The sequence below is a fragment of the Dendrobates tinctorius genome, unplaced genomic scaffold (assembly GCF_039654945.1).
Source record: "Dendrobates tinctorius isolate UK_male_01 unplaced genomic scaffold, ASM3965494v1 ptg000020l, whole genome shotgun sequence".
Taxonomy (NCBI): Eukaryota; Metazoa; Chordata; class Amphibia; order Anura; family Dendrobatidae; genus Dendrobates; species Dendrobates tinctorius.
In genome coordinates, this window is record NW_027361688.1 from 38,936,421 (window position 1) to 38,958,468 (window position 22,048).

The 22,048-nt window shown below is 46.5% G+C and overlaps 1 protein-coding gene across 1 annotated transcript; it reads right to left on the bottom strand.

The window, feature by feature from the left end:
• Positions 1 to 441: 441 nt before the first annotated feature.
• On the bottom strand, positions 442 to 21,608 carry LOC141083175 (leukotriene C4 synthase-like). Its single transcript, XM_073567343.1, has 6 exons — positions 21,550 to 21,608; positions 11,042 to 11,154; positions 9,385 to 9,484; positions 8,234 to 8,304; positions 2,796 to 2,877; positions 442 to 577 (listed from the first exon to the last, which is right to left on the bottom strand). Exons 1-6 carry the CDS (start codon positions 21,606 to 21,608, stop codon positions 442 to 444), a joined length of 561 nt encoding a protein of 186 aa, XP_073423444.1.
• Positions 21,609 to 22,048: the final 440 nt, after the last annotated feature.

A 22,048-nucleotide genomic window follows, 5' to 3' on the forward strand; every position in this document is an offset into this window, starting at 1 on the left:
AACAAGAATTGAATGACTCTTGCCTGGCTACAAAAGCGTTTACAAGCTGTGTTACTTGCAAAAGGGGGCAATACTAGGTACTAACCATGCAGGGTGGGCAAACTTTTGCATTGGCCCATTTTCCTTTTTGTAATTGTTAAAATGTAAAACATTAAAATATTTATTTTTTGCCTAAAATACAAAGGTAATGTGTCATCTTTAACCTTGGGCCTTTTAGAGATCATTTCACCTTCAACTTGCTTAACTGTTCACAGTAACAGTAATTTTGAGCAGCGGTGCTCAGACTTTTACATGCCACTGTATCTCTGTACAATCATTAGCTAGTGGCATCAGGATGTGACAGTAATAAAATATCATTTGAAGACCATAGGAAATTTCCATGACATGAAGGGACGTGTCCAGAGCGCTGTATACATACTGCACATATTAGTAAAAGAGGCCTTAAAACATCCACCAAGTGAGACTTGTCTTAATACTGACGCCACAGTATGAATACAGGAAAAAGTCCAGTATACCAATGAGAGATGATCCAATAAGAAGGCAGAGGACGCTGGCGCTGATGTACATAGGGGTCAACCTGTGGAGAAGGAAGAGAAGCTCAATATTCTTATTTTTAACAAAGTTTGACAATGGTCCTCAAAGGACGTTCCTCAAAGAAATTAAGGGAACACTTAATCAAGGGGTTAGCCTCCTTTTGGGGAAAATGTTCTTTTTTCCACTTCACTGAGAACAGAATGGTCAATGGAAATCAAAATTGTAAACTGAGGGCTGGATTAGAAATCACCCAAAATGCATTGTCCTGTACCAGAACGAACCAGGGGCCAACTGCACAAGCAAAAGGTCTGACAAAGGTATACGGATAAAATCCTCAGAGCCAAAGGGAAACGGTTATTGTGCAAACCTCCAAGCATACAGGTCCCCAGACAATCACTGACCCACCCCCAAACTGGCCATAATACATTCGTGTAGCATGGTGCTGGGCACTGAGCACAAGTCCCACTTCAGGTCCCTCATGTCACCCTCGTAGGTTTCAAACAGTTTGGTCATGATCATGCACACCAGTAACTACTGGAGGTCATTTTTGTAGGGCTCTAGCAGTGCTCCTCTGGTTCCTCCTGGCACAAAGGGGTAGAAACCAGTCCTTTTGTTGGGTGGATCCTCTCTTCTATTGTCCTGCCCTTCCCTTGTAACAGCCCTAGTATGTGCGCCATGCTTTTGAGACAATATTCGGAGACCCAATAAACCTTCTTGCCATCTTGGAGGACCTGTACTACCTTACCAACCTGAATGCGCTGAAAATGCCACCTTATATAGTGTCAGGTACACTAACAAAATGCAAAAAGTAGAGAAAGCTCAGTAGGAAGAATAAGGCTAAAGGAATTGTCTATGGCCACCACTTGCACCAATTCCTTTTTGAAGGTTTCTTGCTGATCTTCTCCTGATGACACTTTCATTTGCAGGAAAGCAGGTGAAATGGATCTTAAATCTCTTCTACTTAACTGGACGGATATCTCTGAAGACTAATTGACAATCTGATGTGTTCCCTTAATTTTCGGAGCAGTGTACAATGGGCTGTTGCTTTTTGGGCATGCTGAGGTAGGGGGAAAGGTGAAAACAAAGGAGCAGCGAAACATGTTGCATGGGAACTAGTTTTCACAAGTAGAGAATAATAAATCTGCTTTCAAGCTAAATGGAACCTGTCACTGGGGTTTGAGCCAGTAAATCAGCATGTCGCTATGGAGCAGGCCTAGTAGCTGCATACCCTGCAGATAATGGCTGTATTACACAGCCGACATCTGCCTTTAATTTTAGCCATATACTAGAATACTTTGGTAAAAGAAAGTATAAAGAATATTAAAAATAACACCATTCCCCCATCACCTCTTAAAAATAAAGATATTAAAAAAAAAATACCATATGGTAGAGCTGTGTCTGTTACCCAAGCTCAGCAGACGGGGGTGCACAGCTCCTACCAGAGCGCCCACTGACCACAGTACGGGTGCCGTACAAAGCCTGGGCTTCCAGGCTTATACTTTCTATTGAAACTGCACTGTGTGAACATTCCTGTCTGCTGAGCTGCACACTGTTCAGTGGTCCACAGGGGTCTCAGGACCCGCACCACCACTGGTCTGCAGGCAATTAAAATGTCTGCTAAATATGAAAAAGCAAGCAGGAAGTTTACTTACTATTTACACATGCTATGCAGGACTATTTAATTTTTTTCCTATGGGTCTACCAACGAACTTGCCTGTTCTAGCCGATTCATAGTAGCCACAGATGCTCCAGCCGGCGATTCTGCTGCTTCTCGTCAACAGAGCAGCTCTTCCTGTTTCGGGCTGCTCTGCTGACGTCATGCTGATTGACAGCGGGCTCCCCGCAGATAGTCAGTGGGGAGCCAGCTGTCAGTCATCAACAGACCAGCCTGAAAGAGAAGCCAATGCTCTGCCTACGTGACCTCACCGGTGGGAACAGGCTGGAACCGCTCTGTGCCGGTAGAAACAGCGGACCAAGTGGACAGGTAGTTAACTACCTGCCTGTTAGTTCTTATTCTGAATAACACCTTTAAGGATCTGCTTGTAAGGCGTGTAGATAATTGTACTGATCCTATGCACTATGATCTTAAATAAAACTCATCCATTGAATATCTAGTCTGCTGCCATGGATATAGCACCGTCTCATGTTTCTGTAACTTTCCTTAAAAATGACCCTTGAGATTTGATTGGTTTCAAGTTATTACATTATAGACTTTATATCCCCCCACTCCGATTATATACATAGTACGACAAGCTGCTTACCTTCCCAGCGCAGATTCTTCATAGCCATGGAAATATCTGTAGCGCGCGTATACATAGATTAAACCACAGAAAGCCGTGAACCCTGGACAATGTGAAACAGAAGTGGTCAAAAACTTGGTCCCGTTAATTAACACAGTGCCTGTGCCACACTGTCCAAATGCAGATACTCGCCCAGTAATGTAAGTCACCTGGAAATGGTATCTGTTTTTTTTGGGATACAGCATATAAGTTAATGGGTGATACCTTTGTTAAAATAAACTTTGATAAAACATTTATGATCACAGGTCACCTCCTCCCCATCACTGCACAAGGACCTCTGCGCAGGTTACAGAGCATGCCTAGAAATCTTTCTTACTGAAGTCAATCATTTCCAGTCTATTCCTTTAATCCAGCTGTAAAGTCTTTCCTGTAACTATTAGATTGGCCCAATATGGTTGCTCCAATACTTCCTATACTAGATGATGTGGAAGTGAATTACAGTCCTGCAACTGTAAAAAGATCCAGACAGCCGATACGTGCTGCCCAATCCACATGTAGCAAGCATCAGGCACTGGTTGTATGATCGCAGCTGGGTACGTTTGACTCTGAAACGCTGCGACATATCAGAGACCTATCAATCCAGGGCAGTGAGTGGGGAGAAGCTGTTAGGGAATTGTGCGGTCCGGTCCCTGGAAGTTATCAGGTTTACTTAATGGCCACCAGATGGCGACTAAACCCTGAAATTTCTTCTCATGACTTTTTTTTTTTTTTTTTTTTAGATTTCTGCACTGATTTTTACTGAGAAAGCAGCTTAGAAGTTGAAAAAAGCTGCACACACTGAACAATTAATGATCCAATGTAAAAAAAAAAAATTGTATATATTGGCATCTTTACACCTTGTCTACTCAGAGTTGAATACAATGTTTATAAGTAGGTTGGGCCATTCCTGCCAACTTTGTAAGATAAGAAAGAGGGACACATACCGCAGCGTGCGTAGCGTGTCGCTGCAATCTCTATATTACATCTTCAGTACCTTAACAATGCCCAGATCTTTATACGTGTTCACACAGAAATACTGCTCCTAGTGAGGCCCATTAATGTTCCTATACAGTATGGCAGGGTTCCCAACTCCAGTCCTCAAGGCCCACCAACAGATCATGTTTTCAGGATTTCCTTAGTATTGGCTCAGGTGATAATTGCATCACCTGTACAATACAAGGGGAATCCTGAAAACGACCTGTTGGTGGGCCTTGAGGACTGGAGATGGGGAACCCTGCAGTATGGATCCCCTTTCATAGTTTACAAAGTGCCCACAAAACACAGAATGATGCTCCCCACAGTGTCCACTTCACAGTATAATGGCCCCCACACACAATATGATGCCCCCGCAGCTCCCTCACATATTGTAATGTCACGACAGCTCCCACATGTAATATGATGTCCCCACAGCTCCCTCCCATAGTATCATGCCCCCACAGCTCCCTCCCATATTATGATGTCCCAACAGCTCCCTCCCATAGTATGATGTCCCCACAGCTCCCTCCCATAGTATCATGCCCCCACAGCTCCCTCCCATAGTATGATGTCCCCACAGCTCCCTCCCATAGTATCATGCACCCACAGCTCCCTCCCATAGTATGATGTCCACACAGCTCCCTCCCATAGTATCATGCACCCACAGCTCTCACATGTAATATGATGCCCCCACAGCTCCCTCCCATAGTATGATGTCCACACAGCTCCCTCCCATAGTATCATGCACCCACAACTCCCACATGTAATACGATGTCCCCACAACTCCCTCCCATAGTATCATGCCCCCACAGCTCCCTCCCATAGTATGTCCCCACAGCTCCCTCCCATAGTATCATGCACCCACAACTCCCACATGTAATATGATGTCCCCACAGCTCCCTCCCATAGTATGATGTCCCCACAGCTCCCTCCCATAGTATCATGCACCCACAGCTCCCACATGTAATATGATGCCCCCACAGCTCCCTCCCATAGTATGATGCCCCCAAAGCTCCCTCCCATAGTATGATGTCCCCACAGCTCCCTGCCATAGTATGATGTCCCCACGGCTCCCTCCCATAGTATCATGCACCCACAACTCCCTCCCATAGTATGATGTCCCCACAGCTCCCTCCCATAGTATGATGTCCCCACAGCTCCCTCCCATAGTATGATGTCCCCACAGCTCCCTCCCATAGTATGATGTCCCCACAGCTCCCTCCCATAGTATGATGTCCCCACAGCTCCCTCCCATAGTATGATGTCCCCACAGCTCCTTCCCATAGTATGATGTCCCCACAGCTCCCTCCCATAGTATGATGCCCCCACAGCTCCCTCCCATAGTATGATGTCCCCACAGCTCCCTCCCATAGTATGATGTCCCCACAGCTCCCTCCCATAGTATCATGCACCCACAGCTCCCACACGTAATATGAAGCCCCCACAGCTCCCTCCCATAATTTGATGCCCCCACAACTCCCTCCCACAGTATGATGTCCCCACAGCTCCCTCCCACAGTATGATGTCCCCACAGCTCCCTCCCATAGTATGATGTCCCCACAGCTCCCTCCCATAGTATGATGTCCCCACAGCTCCCTCCCATAGTATGATGTCCCCACAGCTCCCTCCCATAGTATGATGTCCCCACAGCTCCCTCCCATAGTATCATGCACCCACAACTCCCACATGTAATATGATGTCCCCACAGCTCCCTCCCATAGTATGATGCACCCACAGCTCCCACATGTAATATGATGCCCCCACAGCTCCCTCCCATAGTATGATGTCCCCACAGCTCCCTCCCATAGTATGATGTCCCCACAGCTCCCTCCCATAGTATGATGTCCCCACAGCTCCCTCCCATAGTATGATGTCCCCACAGCTCCCTCCCATAGTATCATGCACCCACAGCTCCTACATGTAATATGATGTCCCCACAGCTCCCTCCCATAGTATGATGCCCCCACAGCTCCCTCCCATAGTATGATGTCCCCACAGCTCCCTCCCATAGTATGATGCCTCCACAGCTCCCTGCCATAGTATGATGTCCCCATAGCTCCCTCCCATAGTATGATGCCCCCACAGCTCCCTCCCATAGTATGATGCCCCCACAGCTCCCTCCCATAGTATGATGTCCCCACAGCTCCCTCCCATAATATGATGTCCCCACAGCTCCCTCCCATAGTATGATGTCCCCACAGCTCCCTCCCATAGTATGATGTCCCCACAGCTCCCTCCCATAGTATGATGTCCCCACAGCTCCCTCCCATAGTATGACGTCCCCACAGCTCCCTCCCATAGTATGACGTCCCCACAGCTCCCTCCCATAGTATGATTCCCCTACAGCTCCCTCCCATAGTATGATGCCCCTACAGCTCCCACACATAGTATGATGCCCCCACAGCTCCCTCACATAGTACGATACCCCCACAGATCCCTCATCACCCAGTATGATGCCCAAACAGCCTCACACACATATGATTCTCCCTCACACGGTATGATGCTCTCACAGATCCCTCACACAGTATGATGTCCCCACACCCATTATATGATTCCCCGACAGCTATCTCACATAGTATGATGACAGCTCCCTCACACAGTATTATGTCCCCACAGCCCCGCACACCTGATATTATGCTCCCACAACCCTCCACACACAGTATGATGCCCGCAACGCTCCCTCACACAGTATGATGCCCCACACATATATGATTCCCCCACAGCTATATCACATAGTATGTTGCCTCCACAGCTACCTCACACAGTATGATGTCCCCACAGCGTCGCACACGTGATATGATGCTCCCACAACCCCCATCACACAGTATGATGCCCCAAAAAGTATACAGACTACATCATCATACACGCACACACACACAGCACTGCTACATACACCAATCCCTTGCCTTTTGTGCCCTGTTTCTTGTTTCTGCTGCCTATGTCATGACCTAAAGGTCGTGGCACTACCTTCAGTTTCTAGGCTTAACGGTGTTCTAGTGATCCAATCCTTCCATGCTACACCGTTGTTTTCAGTTGTATCTACTGTATGTACTAAAGAAACAGATACAGCTGAGATTGGGACATATACACTCACTGGCCACTTTATTAGGTACACCATGCTAGTAAGGGGTTGGACCCCCTCCTTTTGCCTTCAGAACTGCCTCAATTCTTCGTGGCAGAGATTCAACAAGGTGCTGGAAGCATTCCTCAGAGATTTTGGACCATATTGACATGATGGCATCACACAGTTGGCGCAGATTTGTCGGCTGCACATCCCTGATGCGAATCTCCCGTTCCACCACATCCCAAAGATGCTCTATTGGATTGAGATCTGGTGACTGAGGAGGCCATTTGAGTACAGTGAACTCATTGTCATGTTCAAGAAACCAATCTGAGATGATTCGAGCTTTATGACATGGCGCATTATCCTGCTGAAAGTAGCCATCAGATGTTGGGTACATTGTGGTCATAAAGGGATGGACATGGTCAGCAACAATACTCAGGTAGGCTGTGGCGTTGCAACGATGCTCAATTGGTACCAAGGGGCCCAAAGAGTGCCAAGAAAAAATTCCCCACACCATGACACCACCACCACCAGCCTGAACCGTTGATACAAGGCAGGATGGATCCATGCTTTCATGTTGTTTACGCCAAATTCTGACCCTACCATCCGAATGTCGCAGCAGAAATCGAGACTCATCAGACCAGGCAACGTTTTTCCAATCTTCTACTGTCCAATTTCGATGAGCTTGTGCAAATTGTAGCCTCAGTTTCCTGTTCTTAGCTGAGAGGAGTGGTACCCAGTGTGGTCTTCTGCTGCTGTAGCCCATCTGCCTCAAAGTTCGACGCACTGTGCGTTCAGAGATGCTCTTCTGCCTACCTTGGTTGTAACGGGTGGCAATTTGAGTCACTGTTGCCTTTCTATCAGCTCGAACCAGTCTGCCCATTCTCCTCTGACCTCTGGCATCAACAAGGCATTTCCGGCCACAGAACTGCCGCTCACTGGATTTTTTTTCTTTTTCGGACCATTCTCTGTAAACCCTAGAGATGGTTGTGCGTGAAAATCCCAGTAGATCAGCAGTTTCTGAAATACTCAGACCAGCCCTTCTGGCACCAACAATCATGCCACGTTCAAAGGCACTCAAATCACCTTTCTTCCCCATACTGATGCTCGGTTTGAACTGCAGGAGATTGTCTTGACCATGTCTACATGCCTAAATGCACTGAGTTGCCGCCATGTGATTGGCTGATTAGAAATTAAGTCTTAACACACAGTTGGACAGGTGTACCTAATAAAGTGGCCAGTGAGTGTATACTGTACATATATATATATTTTTTTTTTTTTGACTTCTCCAAATTCAGGACTGTCCTCCTGAATCCAGGGATGTTGGGAGGTATAGGATGGGCCTTCTGAATCCAATCCAAAAGTGTGGAATTTGGCTTACCCTGGTGGAAAAATATTCCTGATACCCACAACGTAGAGAGAAACAGCGGGAAATATTCAGTGCAGTTTATTCTACAAAGAGAGAAGAAACCATTAGGAAACAGTAAAATGATTCTGCCACTTCTAGATCAACAGCACCATGGATGACGACAATGGACCTTCTCAGACTGAGGCTTCAGCACATGGTGATTCCTTGCCATACTAAATCCAAAAAGGGTAAGGGGGCTCTCACAAAGACTCCCCTATTTTACATGGAAGCCGATGTGGCAATCCGTGATCACTGTTCATTTTACCATAGGATGTACTGAAAACTGGAAGAAAAAAAAATGGCAATACTTTCGGGCCATAGAACGTAATGGCGTATGCACAATAATGATTTCATGCTTTGCCCACAGTTGAGCAAAGCATACTGCGCACGCGCAGGAGGACATTTCAATGCGCACGCGCGGCACCTCTATGGGATCTGTGATATTCACAGATCTCAAAACGTACAGCAAGTCGAGGGGGGGGGGGGGGGGGAGGAGAATAAGCCCCGCCCATTGGACCGCAGGAGAGCTAAAAACGGTGTTTATGCATCAAAAGTGGAGAGTCAGGGGGTATCAAAGGTACTGCTATAATGCTTATGTGACACTAAATTGAATGATATCTTTACATCATATCACAAACAATGGGTGACAGATTCCCTTTGACATAGGGTATTAAACACTGTTTTTAGATCAAAAAAAGCATAAAGCTGCCCACCGCGACAAGGTATACCCAACTGGGACAGTAAATACACTCTCGAATGTTAAAACCTACCTAGTGTGAATAGTAGCAGAGTAACCGGGTCCCAACCAGACACCCAGCTTTGGACGGACTACATATGAACTGCTCAGATCAGCGAAAAGGGGGCCACACCCTATTTGTACTGTATTCACAGCTGTGATTTACCTAATTCTAGATAAGACAATCTAGCAGTGGATCTGTTGGCGACACTTTTTTTTTTGGAGTTGAAATGGGATCAGTCTATATTCTTTATTGGCCCCTTGATCCCCTTTTGCCTGTGCTGGGCTTAAAATGATCATTTCACCCTCAGTCTGATAATTGTATTTCCATTATGTGAATTTTACATTTCCTTCTTGGAGAAATATGTAATAAATTATACAAACTTACTGTGCGCGGAAAATTCTATCAAAAGTTGGATGGCCTGTTGTGTTTGGAGGCGAGATCTTGTATTTTCTGCGAGCCCATATGACTTGCATAGAGAAATATGCTGTTTTAAAGAGAGAAAAAAAAGCCTTTTTTGTAGCTCAACCTTTAAAAAAAATCAATTGCATTTTACTGGATGTTGCAGTGAATTTTCAGATCAGAATCCCCCCAAAATTGTGACAAATGTGAACTTGACCTAAATATTTGCAATCTTAGAACCATCAGCTGTAATCTCGGAGGTGGAACCTGGCAGCGAGTGTTTACCGTATTTTTTGGACTATAAGACGCAGTGGAGCATAAGACGCACCCCAAATTTTCAGAAAGAAAATGGGGGAAAAAAATTTATGCGTCAAATGGGGATCCATCTTACAGTCCTGAATTCATCTTACGGGGGGGGGGGGGGGGGGGGTTTGGCAGCAGGAGTCAGGCGATTCTTCTGGTGGTCCGACGCTGCAGGGCGATGATCTAGCTCCCATCCCAGCCTGGTGCGGCAGTGCTCGGTGCTGCAGGGGGCTCCGGTGACATGGTCCAGAAGTTTTAGTGGTGCTCGGTGCTGTGGGGGGCTCCGGCGACATGGTGCGGCAGTTTCGGGGGTGCACAGTGCTGCGGGAGGCTCCGGCGATATTATGTGAAAACCCGAAACCGCCGCAATTCTATTGCCTTGCCTTGATGCTATTGCCTCCAGGAAAATGGCCGGAGGCGAAGCATGTGCAGCTTGAGATCTCGGCAATGAGATCTCGGAGCCAAGATCTCAATTTACACATGCGCCGCGCCTCTGGGGGCCGTTTTCCGGAGGCCACAGCATCAAGGCAATAGAACTGTGTGGGGCTTCAGACTTTCACATAATGTCGCCAGAGCCCCCCCACAGCACCGAGCACTGCCAAAACTGCCGCACCATGTCTCTGGAGCCTCCCATAGCACCGAGTACCGCTGAAACTGCCGCACCTGCCATACCAGGCTGAAATAGGAGCGAGATCATTGCCCTGCGGCGTCGGACCACCGGAAGAATCGCCTGACTCCTGCTGCCACCATGCTAACTGTAAGTACTGTACATGCCAACTATAAGACGCACCCCCATTTTCCCATGCTAACTGGCCAGAACTAAAATAGTAAATCATACTCCATTTTTCCCCATAAATCAACAGTATAAGTGAAAATATGAAACTTTGTAATAAATCTCATTTGAGAATGTTTCTTTCCCCACTTATGAGTCACTTCTTTTTGCTGCTGCACAGATCAATCACTCTTGAAAAAAACGCTCAAATCTGTCTACGATTTTGTGTTCAATGAGGGATCAAATTACTCAGGCTGCCTATAAAAGCCAATGGAGGAGGGAGTGTCAGGTTGATCAGAATGTTAAACCAAGAACCTCATGTTCAGTTATATATATTTTTGCCTAGCGGCTTTAGATCGTTGTATGATTTTTGGAGGTGCTGTCCACTCTCTCTCAGCATATTCCTTTATCTAGTTTGCTAGCCATAGGGCAATTACAAAAGACCTAGATAGCCGCTGGTGTGACTGCGCTCACTCAGTCCTACTTGTTGGCCCTTTGCACGTACTGTATGGTGAAGCACCATGGAAATGACATGGGCAACCATGACTGGAGGAGACATGGGACTACCTTGTTCCAGGACTGCGGCTATGGTGACAAAGGCAAGTTGAGCCACCAGGTCTTGAATGTTGTAGGAGTTTTTGGAGGGTTCAATGCACAGACTAGTTTCAGACTTGCAGCTTCTGGAAGAAAAACAATAATTAGGCATTGTCATAAAACTAAACCCACCAGGATATTATAGCGGGAAATTTGTGTATATGCAAAAACGCTTGATTATGATGCAAATATCGTTAGACGGAGGCTCGCTGCTTTACATGGATTAGCCGATATGCCGTTTCCTCTTTTCTGGGACGTATATGTGCTTTTATTACTCACCCTTCATCCCTGGAGGTAGGAGAGGATTGAGCAGATGTGCACCTGCATGGGGTCCCGTGAGTAATGGGGGCCACTGCCACCTTACTAGCTGCTTTGCCCGGGCAGTGGGGCACCTGAGCAGTGTCTTATGTCAGGACTCCTGTAATTAATGCCATGACTTCCAGGGCACCGGAGCCCTCTGGAGTCTAAGCTCGCCCTGCCTGAAAGTAAGACGGGTCAGATTCATCCAACAGAAAAATCCACAGATCTCAGCTCGAGATCTCAGTGACGCAGAAGACATGGCTGCAAAAAGTAATTGGAGAAGGCAAGGTGCTCAGTGGTCACCCCAGAAATAATCAGAACAGAATTACACATCTTCCTGCAAATGACATTAATTATCGCTCATTTAGACAAGAACTTATGTCTAACTTTTCACAAAAAAGTAATGTTCAGCTCACCAGAAAAACTTTAAACTCTCAGGACGCACACTGACACTGAATCCCAGTTGGAATGATAATTGAAAACGTGAAAAAACTAACGTTTTATGCCATGACTAAGAGCCACACATATTTCTAGGTTTGAAACGCATAGGATTTTTAGCAGGATATCCCGTTTTTAGACTTGTGTGTTTTTCGTATCTTTTTAATGGATCAGTAAAGCTCTTATTTTACTTGAAAAATTTGGAGATTGCGCCCTTCTCAAGATGATCATTTTTTACTTATGACGGTCTGTATTCTGGTTGCTTAACTCTCCACACCTCGTTCCCCCTCCTGACCTGCACAATCCAAACGTACAGCATTAAATCCTCAACAATTTTTGAGACACCTGGCTGGACCACAGAATTAGTACAAAGGAATGATATGCTGGAAGGTAGATTAGACACAGGATCCCATTTATCTGAACTGACTAGCTAACCATCTGACTACTTGTAGCAGCAGCAGCCTCTCTGCGCTGTTACACTGACAAAATGGCGCCGAAGCAACATGTCTGCTTTTTATATGGAAAAGGACATGCGAGTTCGGCAGCCAATGATCTAGGCTCTTGTGTCTGGACGTTGTGGATGGTTTCTGCGCACTGATTGGCTGCCAGAATGTACACACATTAAGTTAATAAAAAATAAAAAAGTGTAACAGTCTGCCGCTCCTCTGACCACTCCCCTCATCAAACATGTCTCCCCTCCCATCATACAGCACCACTATCCTAGCCAAAGTCCTAACAAAAGCATTAATGGAAGCCCGATCATTTACCAAACTTTGCAGAATTCTGCTGATTATGAGGAAAATGTTCTAGAATCCGAACACGAATCTGAATGAGCTAAGTTCCTGCTGAATTTCAGATTTCAGTTTGCTTCCCTCTATTCAAGTGTAAAAGGAAGAATAGAATAGAAAAATCACATTATACTCACCTTAACACCTAATCCCCTGAAGCATTTGTCCCCTGTAAACAAACAAAAATAGAAAACAACCTGTCTGAAGTTGAAATTTTCCTCCACTCACAGGCGGTGGCTGTTGGGACTACTACTCCCATCAGCCTACTCCTGCTGCTGCTAATAACGAGAGCAAGCAGTGGCTGATGGGAGTATTCATCAGCCTGTGCTATAATTAAAAAAAATAATAAGGGGTTCCCCTGTAATTTTCATAACCTTCAGCTATCAGCATTTAACATGGCTGGTTATCAAGAATAGATGGGTTCCCACTCTGTTTTTTTAAATTACTTAAATATTTATTAACCTCTTTCTGAGTTGGGCGCAATAGTACGCCCACGTCAGGATCCCTCCCTTTGAGGTGGGCTCCGATACTGAGCTCACATCTTTCCCGGCACATGGCAGCTGTTTTAAACAGCTGACACGTGCCTCTAACAGCCGCAGGTGGAATCGCGATCCACCCGCAACTGTTAACTAGATAAATGCTGCTGTCATTCTCTGACAGTGGCATTTAATTTGCGCTTTCCGGAAACGCATCAGAAAACCTGCCCATCAGTGACCCAGTCACGTGATCGCGGGTCACCGATGGGTTGGCATGACGAGAGGTCTCCAGCAGACGTCTATGGTTGTCATAGCCAGAATACTATGACGTGAAAAAAAATCCAAACTTTGGTTAAAAAAAAAAATATATATTCTCTTCTCCCCCTCTTGACACACTGATAGACTAGCATTTCTTCTGCGGTGTTGCTAAGGGAGTCAGATTCCTTGTAGGAATGCTCGGACCTGACATCCATAATGTGGTGGTGCACCATCTTGCTGGAAAAACTCAGGGAACGTGCCATCTTCAGTGCATAAAGAGGGCAACACATCATCATGTAGCAATTTCAGATATCCAGTGGCATTGAGGTATCCATTGATGAAGAATGGCTCCACTATCTTTGTACCCCATATACCACACCATACCATCAATTATGGGTGTCAGGTCGGAGCATTCCTACATGAACAGTTTCCTGGAAAGTGGATTGGTTGTCGTGGGCCAGTTGAATGGCCATAAATGTCTCCCGATCTGACCCCCTTAGACTTTTATCTTTGGGGTCATCTGAAGGCAATTGTCTATGCTGTGAAGATATGAGATGTGCAGCATCTGAAACAATGGATACTGGAAGCCTGTGCTAGCATTTCTTCTGCAGTGTTGCTATCAGTGTGTCAAGAGTGGGAGAAGAGGTTTGCATTGATAATCCAACACAATGGGCAGCACTTTGAACACATTTTATAAGTGGTCATAAACTTGTAAATAACTCAAAGAATAAAGTTACGTTAAAACCAAGCACACCATTGTTTTTCTTGTGAAATTCTCAATGAGTTTGATGTGTCACATGACCCTCTTCCCATTGAAAAAAAAAAAGTTGGATCCAAAATGGCCGACTTCAAAATGGCTGCCATGGTCACCACCCATCTTGAAAAGTTTCCCCCCTCCCAAATACTAATGTGCCACAAACAGGAAGTTGATATCACCAATCATTCCCATTTTATTTAGGTGTATCCATATAAATGGCCCACCATGTATATTGGGCAGAGAGCTGCTAATCAGTGCTGGGGAGGTGTTGGACCAGGATTCACGTGGCAGCTTGTTCGGCAGTGATTATCTCCTGCTAATAAAATTCTCATTGTATTGAAATAGCACACAACCTAATAAGTGACACATCGCTGGAACACATTGTTCATTATGCTGCCCTCAGATTACATAGCAAAACCTGCTAACAGATTCCCTTTAAAAGTAAATGTCACATAGGACTTTGATAAACCGCTAGCTCTGTCAAGAACACATTGCCTTCAAAAAGTTTACACTTAAAAAGAAGTGATCCCAGCACATACAGAATTATCAACAGTTCAGACACAGTATCTAAACAGTGGTACAAAAAATGTGGGAACTTATTTTTTTCCCTCTCTCTAAATTGCATTCTCCTCTGTTGAGAGTTTAAGCTGCGTCCTACGCCCCAATAACCTCTTCCACCTGCTGATCAGAGGTTTGTTATAGCGGAGAGAATACATATGTCTGCTCAACTTTACAAAGCTGCTTTAGAGCCACCAAAATCATTGATTTCATAAAAAGTTGGGATCTTTGAGGAAGATTTGCCAGCCGCTACGCGTGTTTCACCTGGGCTTGACGCATGACGGCCCCCCGTGGAAGCCCACCCGAAACGTGAGTAGGGGCTGGCAGTCTGGCATCACACCGAGACCAATATGAGTAAGGATCAATCCTGAGCTAGCCATTATACTTATAGCCTTTAAAAGGTATAGTAACACATTATATTGAACATGATTCTTCTGGTCTTACACCCCCCCATTACAGTGGTGACTTAGGCTAGTTTCACACTAGCGCTTTTGAGCGCAGCGACGGCCTGCGCACGGCCGCCGCTAAGCCCCGCCCCCTGTCACGCCTCCTCCGGTAGCTCCGCCTACTGGCGCATGACGCTGCATGCGTCCTGCGTCCCCTATCTTTATCACTGGGGGCGCAGCCCGTGCGCAGTATGCGTTTGGCGACGGTGCGCCGAGCGCAACCAAACTGCAGCAGGTTGCGTTTGGCGCAGGTCGGCGCACCGTCAAAAAGGCGCATGCGCCGCCAAACGCATACTGCGCACGGCTTGCATCCCCAGTGATAAAGATAGGGGACGCAGGATGCATGCAGCGTCATGCGCCGGTAGGCGGAGCTACCGGAGGAGGCGCGGCAGGGGGCAGGGCTTAGCAGCGGCCGTGCGCAGGCCGTCGCTGCGCTCAAAAGCGCTAGTGTGAAACTAGCCTTACTGACTTACTGAGTCCTTTTCTCAAAATTTACCTGGCAATTATGGAATACTATTGTATCTATTGGAGCAAGAATTTTATTGAATGTTTATATTCATGTTTAATGTAGAAATACAAATGATTTTGTATTCACTTTAAAAGACAGATTTTTTTTACTCCATTTGTTCTAATATTATCACATCAATGTCCATAAATGTCAGAAAAACCATATTCAGAGCATGCAGCTTTTAAAATAAAAAAAAAAAACGCCACTGATCCATCCCCCTTAAAACGAAGCCTCAAAAATGCCAAAAAAGAGGAACACATTTTTTAAATCAGCATTTCACTAAAGACTTGACTAATATCCAGACGTACAAATTGTAACTAAAAAAAAACGCTTTGACAAAGTACAGAAAAAATAAAATAAAAAACCTATATAAGAATACACTGTTACACAGGTTTACAGCACTTTACCTTCCAGGATCCATCGTAGGGTGGCACGCGGTTCCTACCGGGTCTGTGTGCAGTGATCAGACTGTGGCGGACGGATGGCTCCCAGCCTCTTGCTGCCGTAGCTGTCACCTTCTCTACACATGGCAGTAGGTGTGACCTCGGCTGATCGGTGGATGAAGAACGTTCCTCTCACAAGAGGAAGGAGGGGAAATAAAAATAGCATGGCAGCTGTGCCCTGTGCAATACTCACACCTCCTTATATTCTTACTTTTATCATTGCCAGTGTCAACTGAGACAGAAACAAAGAGGAGTCAGCGCTGTACGATCCGAATGTGTAAGGTATCTCCTGAGAAATAAGGCGAAGGACATAGAAAATGTTAGTACAATAGCATAAGTAGAAAAAAAAAAAAGTTGACTTAATCCTAATTATGATGCTACCAAGTACCCCAAGCCAGAGGTAGATTGTAGGTCCCCGCCCCTGAGGAACCCAGCAGATCACCATTACAAAGTTCTCCTGTGCCAACGCCTTAAATACATGAGCGACTATGAGAAACTGCCTCTGCTTTGCCTATTAATGGGAACACAAGAACTCTTTTACAAATATTACACTTACAACTTATCACAAAAGGTGGGGTTCTTGTTCTATACATGCACAGCCCCCCTGCTGACTGTCTCTGCCGTGCAATGAGCTCTATGACATGTCTGGCCCCAAACATCCATCAGTAATGCTAAGATAAGGGCTCATTAAAAGGTTATTCTGAAGTTGTCTCCTGAGCAGCACATCACTTTCCAGTCCTCTGACTTCCAGGTTTCTGTGGAGGAGGGCACTTCTCCTTGAGTGACAGTTCTGGTGAGTAGCAGAGCTGTAGTATCAGTAGAACTGTAAAGGTGAACACTAGTTCTGCTGTAACACATTCATATATCAGTGGTTAGCGACACTGCTATCATATTATTTACATGATAACATGGCATCTGACCAAGCACACAGCTCCGGACAGTGAGGGTCCTGATTAAAGCACCCGCCGCCTCTGCTTGAAATCTCAGGAGTGATCTGTAATTTGAAGACTGGAGGCAGGCTGGGGAGTCACAGGGGCTGGGGAATCACAGACAGGGAGGAGAAGACTCCGTGGACAGTCCAGCCCCTGTGCACCCAAGTCTAATTAGCAGAAAACTTCAAACGGTGATTAAACCACAAAGCGTATTTCTTCACCAAAGGTATCAATATATTCCATTTTACAGTCATGTTTTTGTTTTACATTAAAAAATTGTGCAGACTTAGGACACATCAGCAATTTGTGCTATGTGACCAGCGCCCAAGGTCAGTCCTGTGTAAACCAGAGATAGGTTGTCCGTGTAAGTTAGCCAGATTGTCTGAGTTTTCCATATCATTCATTGATATGCAGGAACTAGGAGCACCTCCCTTGGCTGATTAACAGGTCAGCGGCCAGTGAACAAGAGCAAGCGACCAGCCAGAGGGAGGCGCTCCTAGTTCAGGCATGCAATGGGGGCTGAGCAGCTGTAAGTGCATCTTCACACCCAAATACACTTTTAGACCAACCTTAAAACCATTATTTCTCACTGCTGAAGCAGTACCCTGTGGTCATAAATGGACTGACTGCCTTCTCCATAAAGGTTTACAGTCATATTAATGGTTTTGGAAGTTTCAAGTTTAAGGAGGAATTATTTTTTTTATTTTTTTTTATAAAGAGAAGGGCAGGGCATGGTTCCAACAATATCCAAGAGAATTTCTTATCAGATCTTCCCTTTTATGTACATTATGTTAGAATCTGCGTGGTGCTGCGGTGTCACGCAAGTGGCGCTGCCTCATCTCACTGCTCTACATCCTCCTCTTTCCAGGGATCATCCACCTATCAGTACCCTTTTAATGCCCCTTGTAATCGGCAAGTATGAATGAACAGCTTTACCTTTTCCGAGACCCTGTGGTCCTCTCCACCTTCACTAAAGCTTCGTAATAAGTTCAAATCTGCATCCCAGATTGGCCATTTCTCCCACTCTTGGCTTAAAGAGAGCACCGAGGGGGTCCACAGGCATGCTGCACCCATCTTTATGACAACTAGCATGTAGTCAACATAGGCTAAATACGGTGCCCCGCTCGGTGTCACAAGATAGCACCACAGCTAGTCCTAAGCAGCTAAGATATTGCTGTCTCATTAAGGCGATGCCAATGTCAATTTTGCAGCTGAGATTTTATAGTGGGCTGCTTTAAGACCTCTACTACATTCACAGCTGACCCCCCATTGCTTTTGTGATCCTTTTAATGATTTATAGCTTGATTTTGCAAATAAAATGTAGAAAATGAAGAGACAAGAGTAAAACAGGAATTTTTGTGTGTACTCACCGTAAAATCCTTTTCGCCGAGCCAATCAATGGGGGGGACACAGGACCATGGGTGTTATAATGCTGCCACTAGTAGGACACTAAGCAAATACAAAAATAAATTAACCCCTCCTCCGCAGTATACACCCTCTGCTGGCTCTATCCGGAACCAGTTCGGTGCCAAAAGCAGTAGGCGCTCATAAATAGCCAACAAAAATGCAACATGTCAAAAAAAACAAAGAGCAATCACAAGCCAACAGGCTGGGTGCTGTGTCCCTCAATGACTGGCTGAGAAAAGGATTTTACGGTGAGCACACACAAAAATCCCTGTTTCTCCTTCGCCTCAATGGGGGGGACACAGGACCATGGGACGTCCTAAAGCAGTCCCAGGGTGGGAGACAGCCGACAGCTGAAACCTTGTATGCCAAACAATTAAGTCTGCCCTACAGATGTGATACTGCCGATCGCAGAATTAATCTGCCGAGGGCCGCATCTGTAGAAGCTTGAGAATGAATGTTGTAATGTTTAATAAACGTGTGGAGGCTGGACCAAGTTGCAGCCTTGCAAACTTGCTGTGCCGACGCTTGTTGCCGAATGGCCCAGGAAGCCCCCACTGACAGAGTGGAGTGTGCCTTAATCCCCGCCGGGATGGGCTGACCTCTGACACAGTAAGCCTCTTGGATTGCTGAGCGGATCCATCTGGCTATTGTAGCCTTGGAAGCAGGTAGGCCCTGTGTCCTTCCGGAAACACAAAAAGGGAATCAGAATTGCGGAAAGACGCTGTTCTGGAGATGTATCTCCTGAGTGCCTTCACCAAATCCAAAGTGTGGAAAGCTTTCTCAGTACGATGGGCCAGAGCTGGGCAGAACGAGGGCAAAACTATGTCCTCATTCAGGTGAAAAGAAGAAACGATTTTAGGTAAGAAGGACGGAGACGCCCCCACCACCACCTTGTCCTGGTGGAAAACTAGAAAAGGAGGCTTGCAAGACAAAGCCTCCAATTCTGAGACCCGCCTGATGGATGTTTCTGCCACAAGGAAAGCAACTTTCCAAGGCAGAAGAGTAAGTGATGCGCCCTGGAGGTGTTCGAAGGGGGCCTCTTGTAAGGCACCTAGGACCAAATTAAGGTCCCAAGGCTCCAGTGGCATCTTGTAGGGAGGGACAAGAAGCAACACTCCCTGTATGAAGGTTTTAACCTGCGGTTTGGAAGCTATTCTTCACTGGACGGATAGGGCTGAGATTTGGCATTTGAGAGAAGCCAGTGCTAGGCCTGAGTCAAATCCTGCTTGGAGAAACTCCAGAATGGAAGGGATAGAAAACACAAGTGGGGAACATCCGCAGGCTTTGCATCAAGAGAAAACGTCCTTCCAGATGCGATGGTAAATGCGTATGGATGTAGGTTTCCGAGCGTTAATCATAGTGGATGCTACTTGTGGTGAGAAAGCAGCCTGGGCTAGGATCCAGGATTCAATAGCCAGGCCGTTAAACTCAGAACTCTCAAGTTCTGGCGGTAAATCGGCCCTTGAGAAAGTCTGGACGGTCTGGTAACTGCCAGGGAACGTCGGCGACTAGTTATACTACTTCCGCGTACCACGCTGGGCCAGTCTGGTGTGACGAGAATCAACGGGATTCCTTCCGCCTTGATCTTCCGGATGACCCTTGGAATTAGCGGAAGTGGGGGAAAAAATAAAAGGGAAGCAAAACTGATGCCATGGAAGCACCAGGGCATCCGACCCGATGGCTAATGGGTCGCGGGACTGAACTACGAATGCCGGAACTTTGGCGTTTAGCCTGGAGGTCCACATCCGATGTTCCCCAGCACTGACAAATCTGCTGAAAAACCTCCGGATGAAGGGACCACTCTCCCGAGGCCAGACACTAATGGCTGAGAAAATCGGCCACCCAGTTCTATACTCCCTGGAATTTGAACTGCAGAGATGACTAAATGGTTTGTCTCGGCCCATTGAAGGATGTGTGCCACCTCGAGCATCAATCTTCTGCTTAGTGCGCCCCCCTGAAGATTGATATACGCCACCGCTGTGACATTGTCCGTCTGGATTAGAATGGGACTACTGGCCAGAAGTTGATGGAATCACTGAAGAGCAAGCCTGATTGCCCGAATCTCAAGGGTATTGATTGGGAGGCGCGATTCCTGAATGGACCAGCATCCCTGAGCCGTGTGGTGACGGAAGACCGCTCCCCAACCTAGAAGACTGGCATTGGTGGTCACCACCAGCCAGTGAACTGGAAGAAAGGACTTTCCCTGACTCAATGAGGGCGTCGATGTCCACCACCTGAGAGACTGCTTGATCCGGAGGGACAGGCAAAAACAGCGGTCTAGAGAGGCCGGATTTCTGTCCCAAGCTGACAGCAATGCCTGCTGTAGAGGACAGAGATGTTATTGAGCAAATGGTACTGCCTTGATCGTTGCTACCATCTTCCCCAGGACCTGCATAGCAAACCGCAAGGAGTGGGGACGGGCAAGAGAAAGCATCCGGGCTTCCCGGATCAGCGCCGAGATCTTTTCTGGAGGGAGAATTACCAACACTCGGGAAGTGTCCATGATCATCCCCAAAAAGGAGATTTGCTGGGATGGGGCTGGAGAGGACTTGTCTAGGTTCACTAGCCAACCTAAACGAGTGAGTGTCCACAGTGATGCTGACTCTACACATGCCTGAAAGGACAATCCTTGATGAGGAGGTCGTCTAGGTAAGGCAGAACCCCCATGCCCCGAGAGTGCAGAATGGACATGACAGATTCCATGACTTTGGTGAACACTCTGGGCGCAGTGGCGAGACCGAAGGGCAAGGCCGTGAACTGAAAATGCTAGTCTCCAATCGCGAAGCGCAGAAATCTTTGGTGACCTGAGAAGATTGGAATGTGAAGATATGCGTCCTTGTTGTCGACAGACGCAAAGTATTCCACTTTTTCCACCGAAGTGATAACAGAACCGAGAGATTCCATTCTGAAGTGACGCACTTTGAGAAACATATTCAAGAGTTTTAGGTCTAGTATGGGACACATGGTTCAGTCCTTCTTTGGGACCACAAACAGGTTTGAGTAAAATCCCTTGAACCTTTCTGTGTGAGCAGGGCCAGATTGGCCATCTGGCAAATGCCAGAAGGGTCTGTCTGGTTGTGGGCTGCCTTATCTGCTGAGTTGCTAACAGAATCAGTGTTCTCGGTGCAAGAGTTATGATGCAGCACAAAGTCGCTGACTCCGTCACTTACCTCAGCAGGCTACGGATATCAGAAATACTTGTCTTGTAGTAAATCTTCCTTTCATCCATGCAGGGTAATAGTAATATCTCCCATCTGGTTCTTGGGGACGGGGACAACATGGGCCTGTGTGATTTCAAATTCCAGGGCTGAATTTCAGCCAAGTCCGTACCTGTGTGTGAGGGACCGGGACAATGACTCCATTGTTGCGGAGAGCGCATATGGCCTCATAAAATGGGGCTGCGTGCTCCTCAGTCTTTGAAAGACGCGACCGGAAGAAGCGTGTTGGCGGGGAGGACGCAAATTCTATTTTGTATCTGGAGGACATCAGATCTCTGACCCATTGGTCGTGAAAGACCGCCAGCCAGACCTGATGAAACAAGAGTAGACGGCCGCCTACCCTGTCTGTGTCCTCCGGATACTGCAATGGGTCATTGACCACAGAACTTGCGGGAAGAGGTTACCCTAGGGTCCGGACCGTGAAGGTCTGTTATTCCAGGAATGAAAGGGC

What these genes read in the sequence shown, in the direction of transcription:
- LOC141083175 (XM_073567343.1), bottom strand. Translation starts at nt 21,608, where the DNA reads ATGGATGAAAGGAAGATTTACTACAAGACAAGTATTTCTGATATCCGT. An exon ending in GATATCCGTAGCCTGCTGAG is followed by an intron (nt 11,155 to 21,549) that starts GTAAGTGACGGA and finishes TTTTTCTTCCAG; the next exon opens with AAGCTGCAAGTCTGAAACTA. An exon ending in AGGAATATTTTTCCACCAGG is followed by an intron (nt 2,878 to 8,233) that starts GTAAGCCAAATT and finishes CACATTGTCCAG; the next exon opens with GGTTCACGGCTTTCTGTGGT.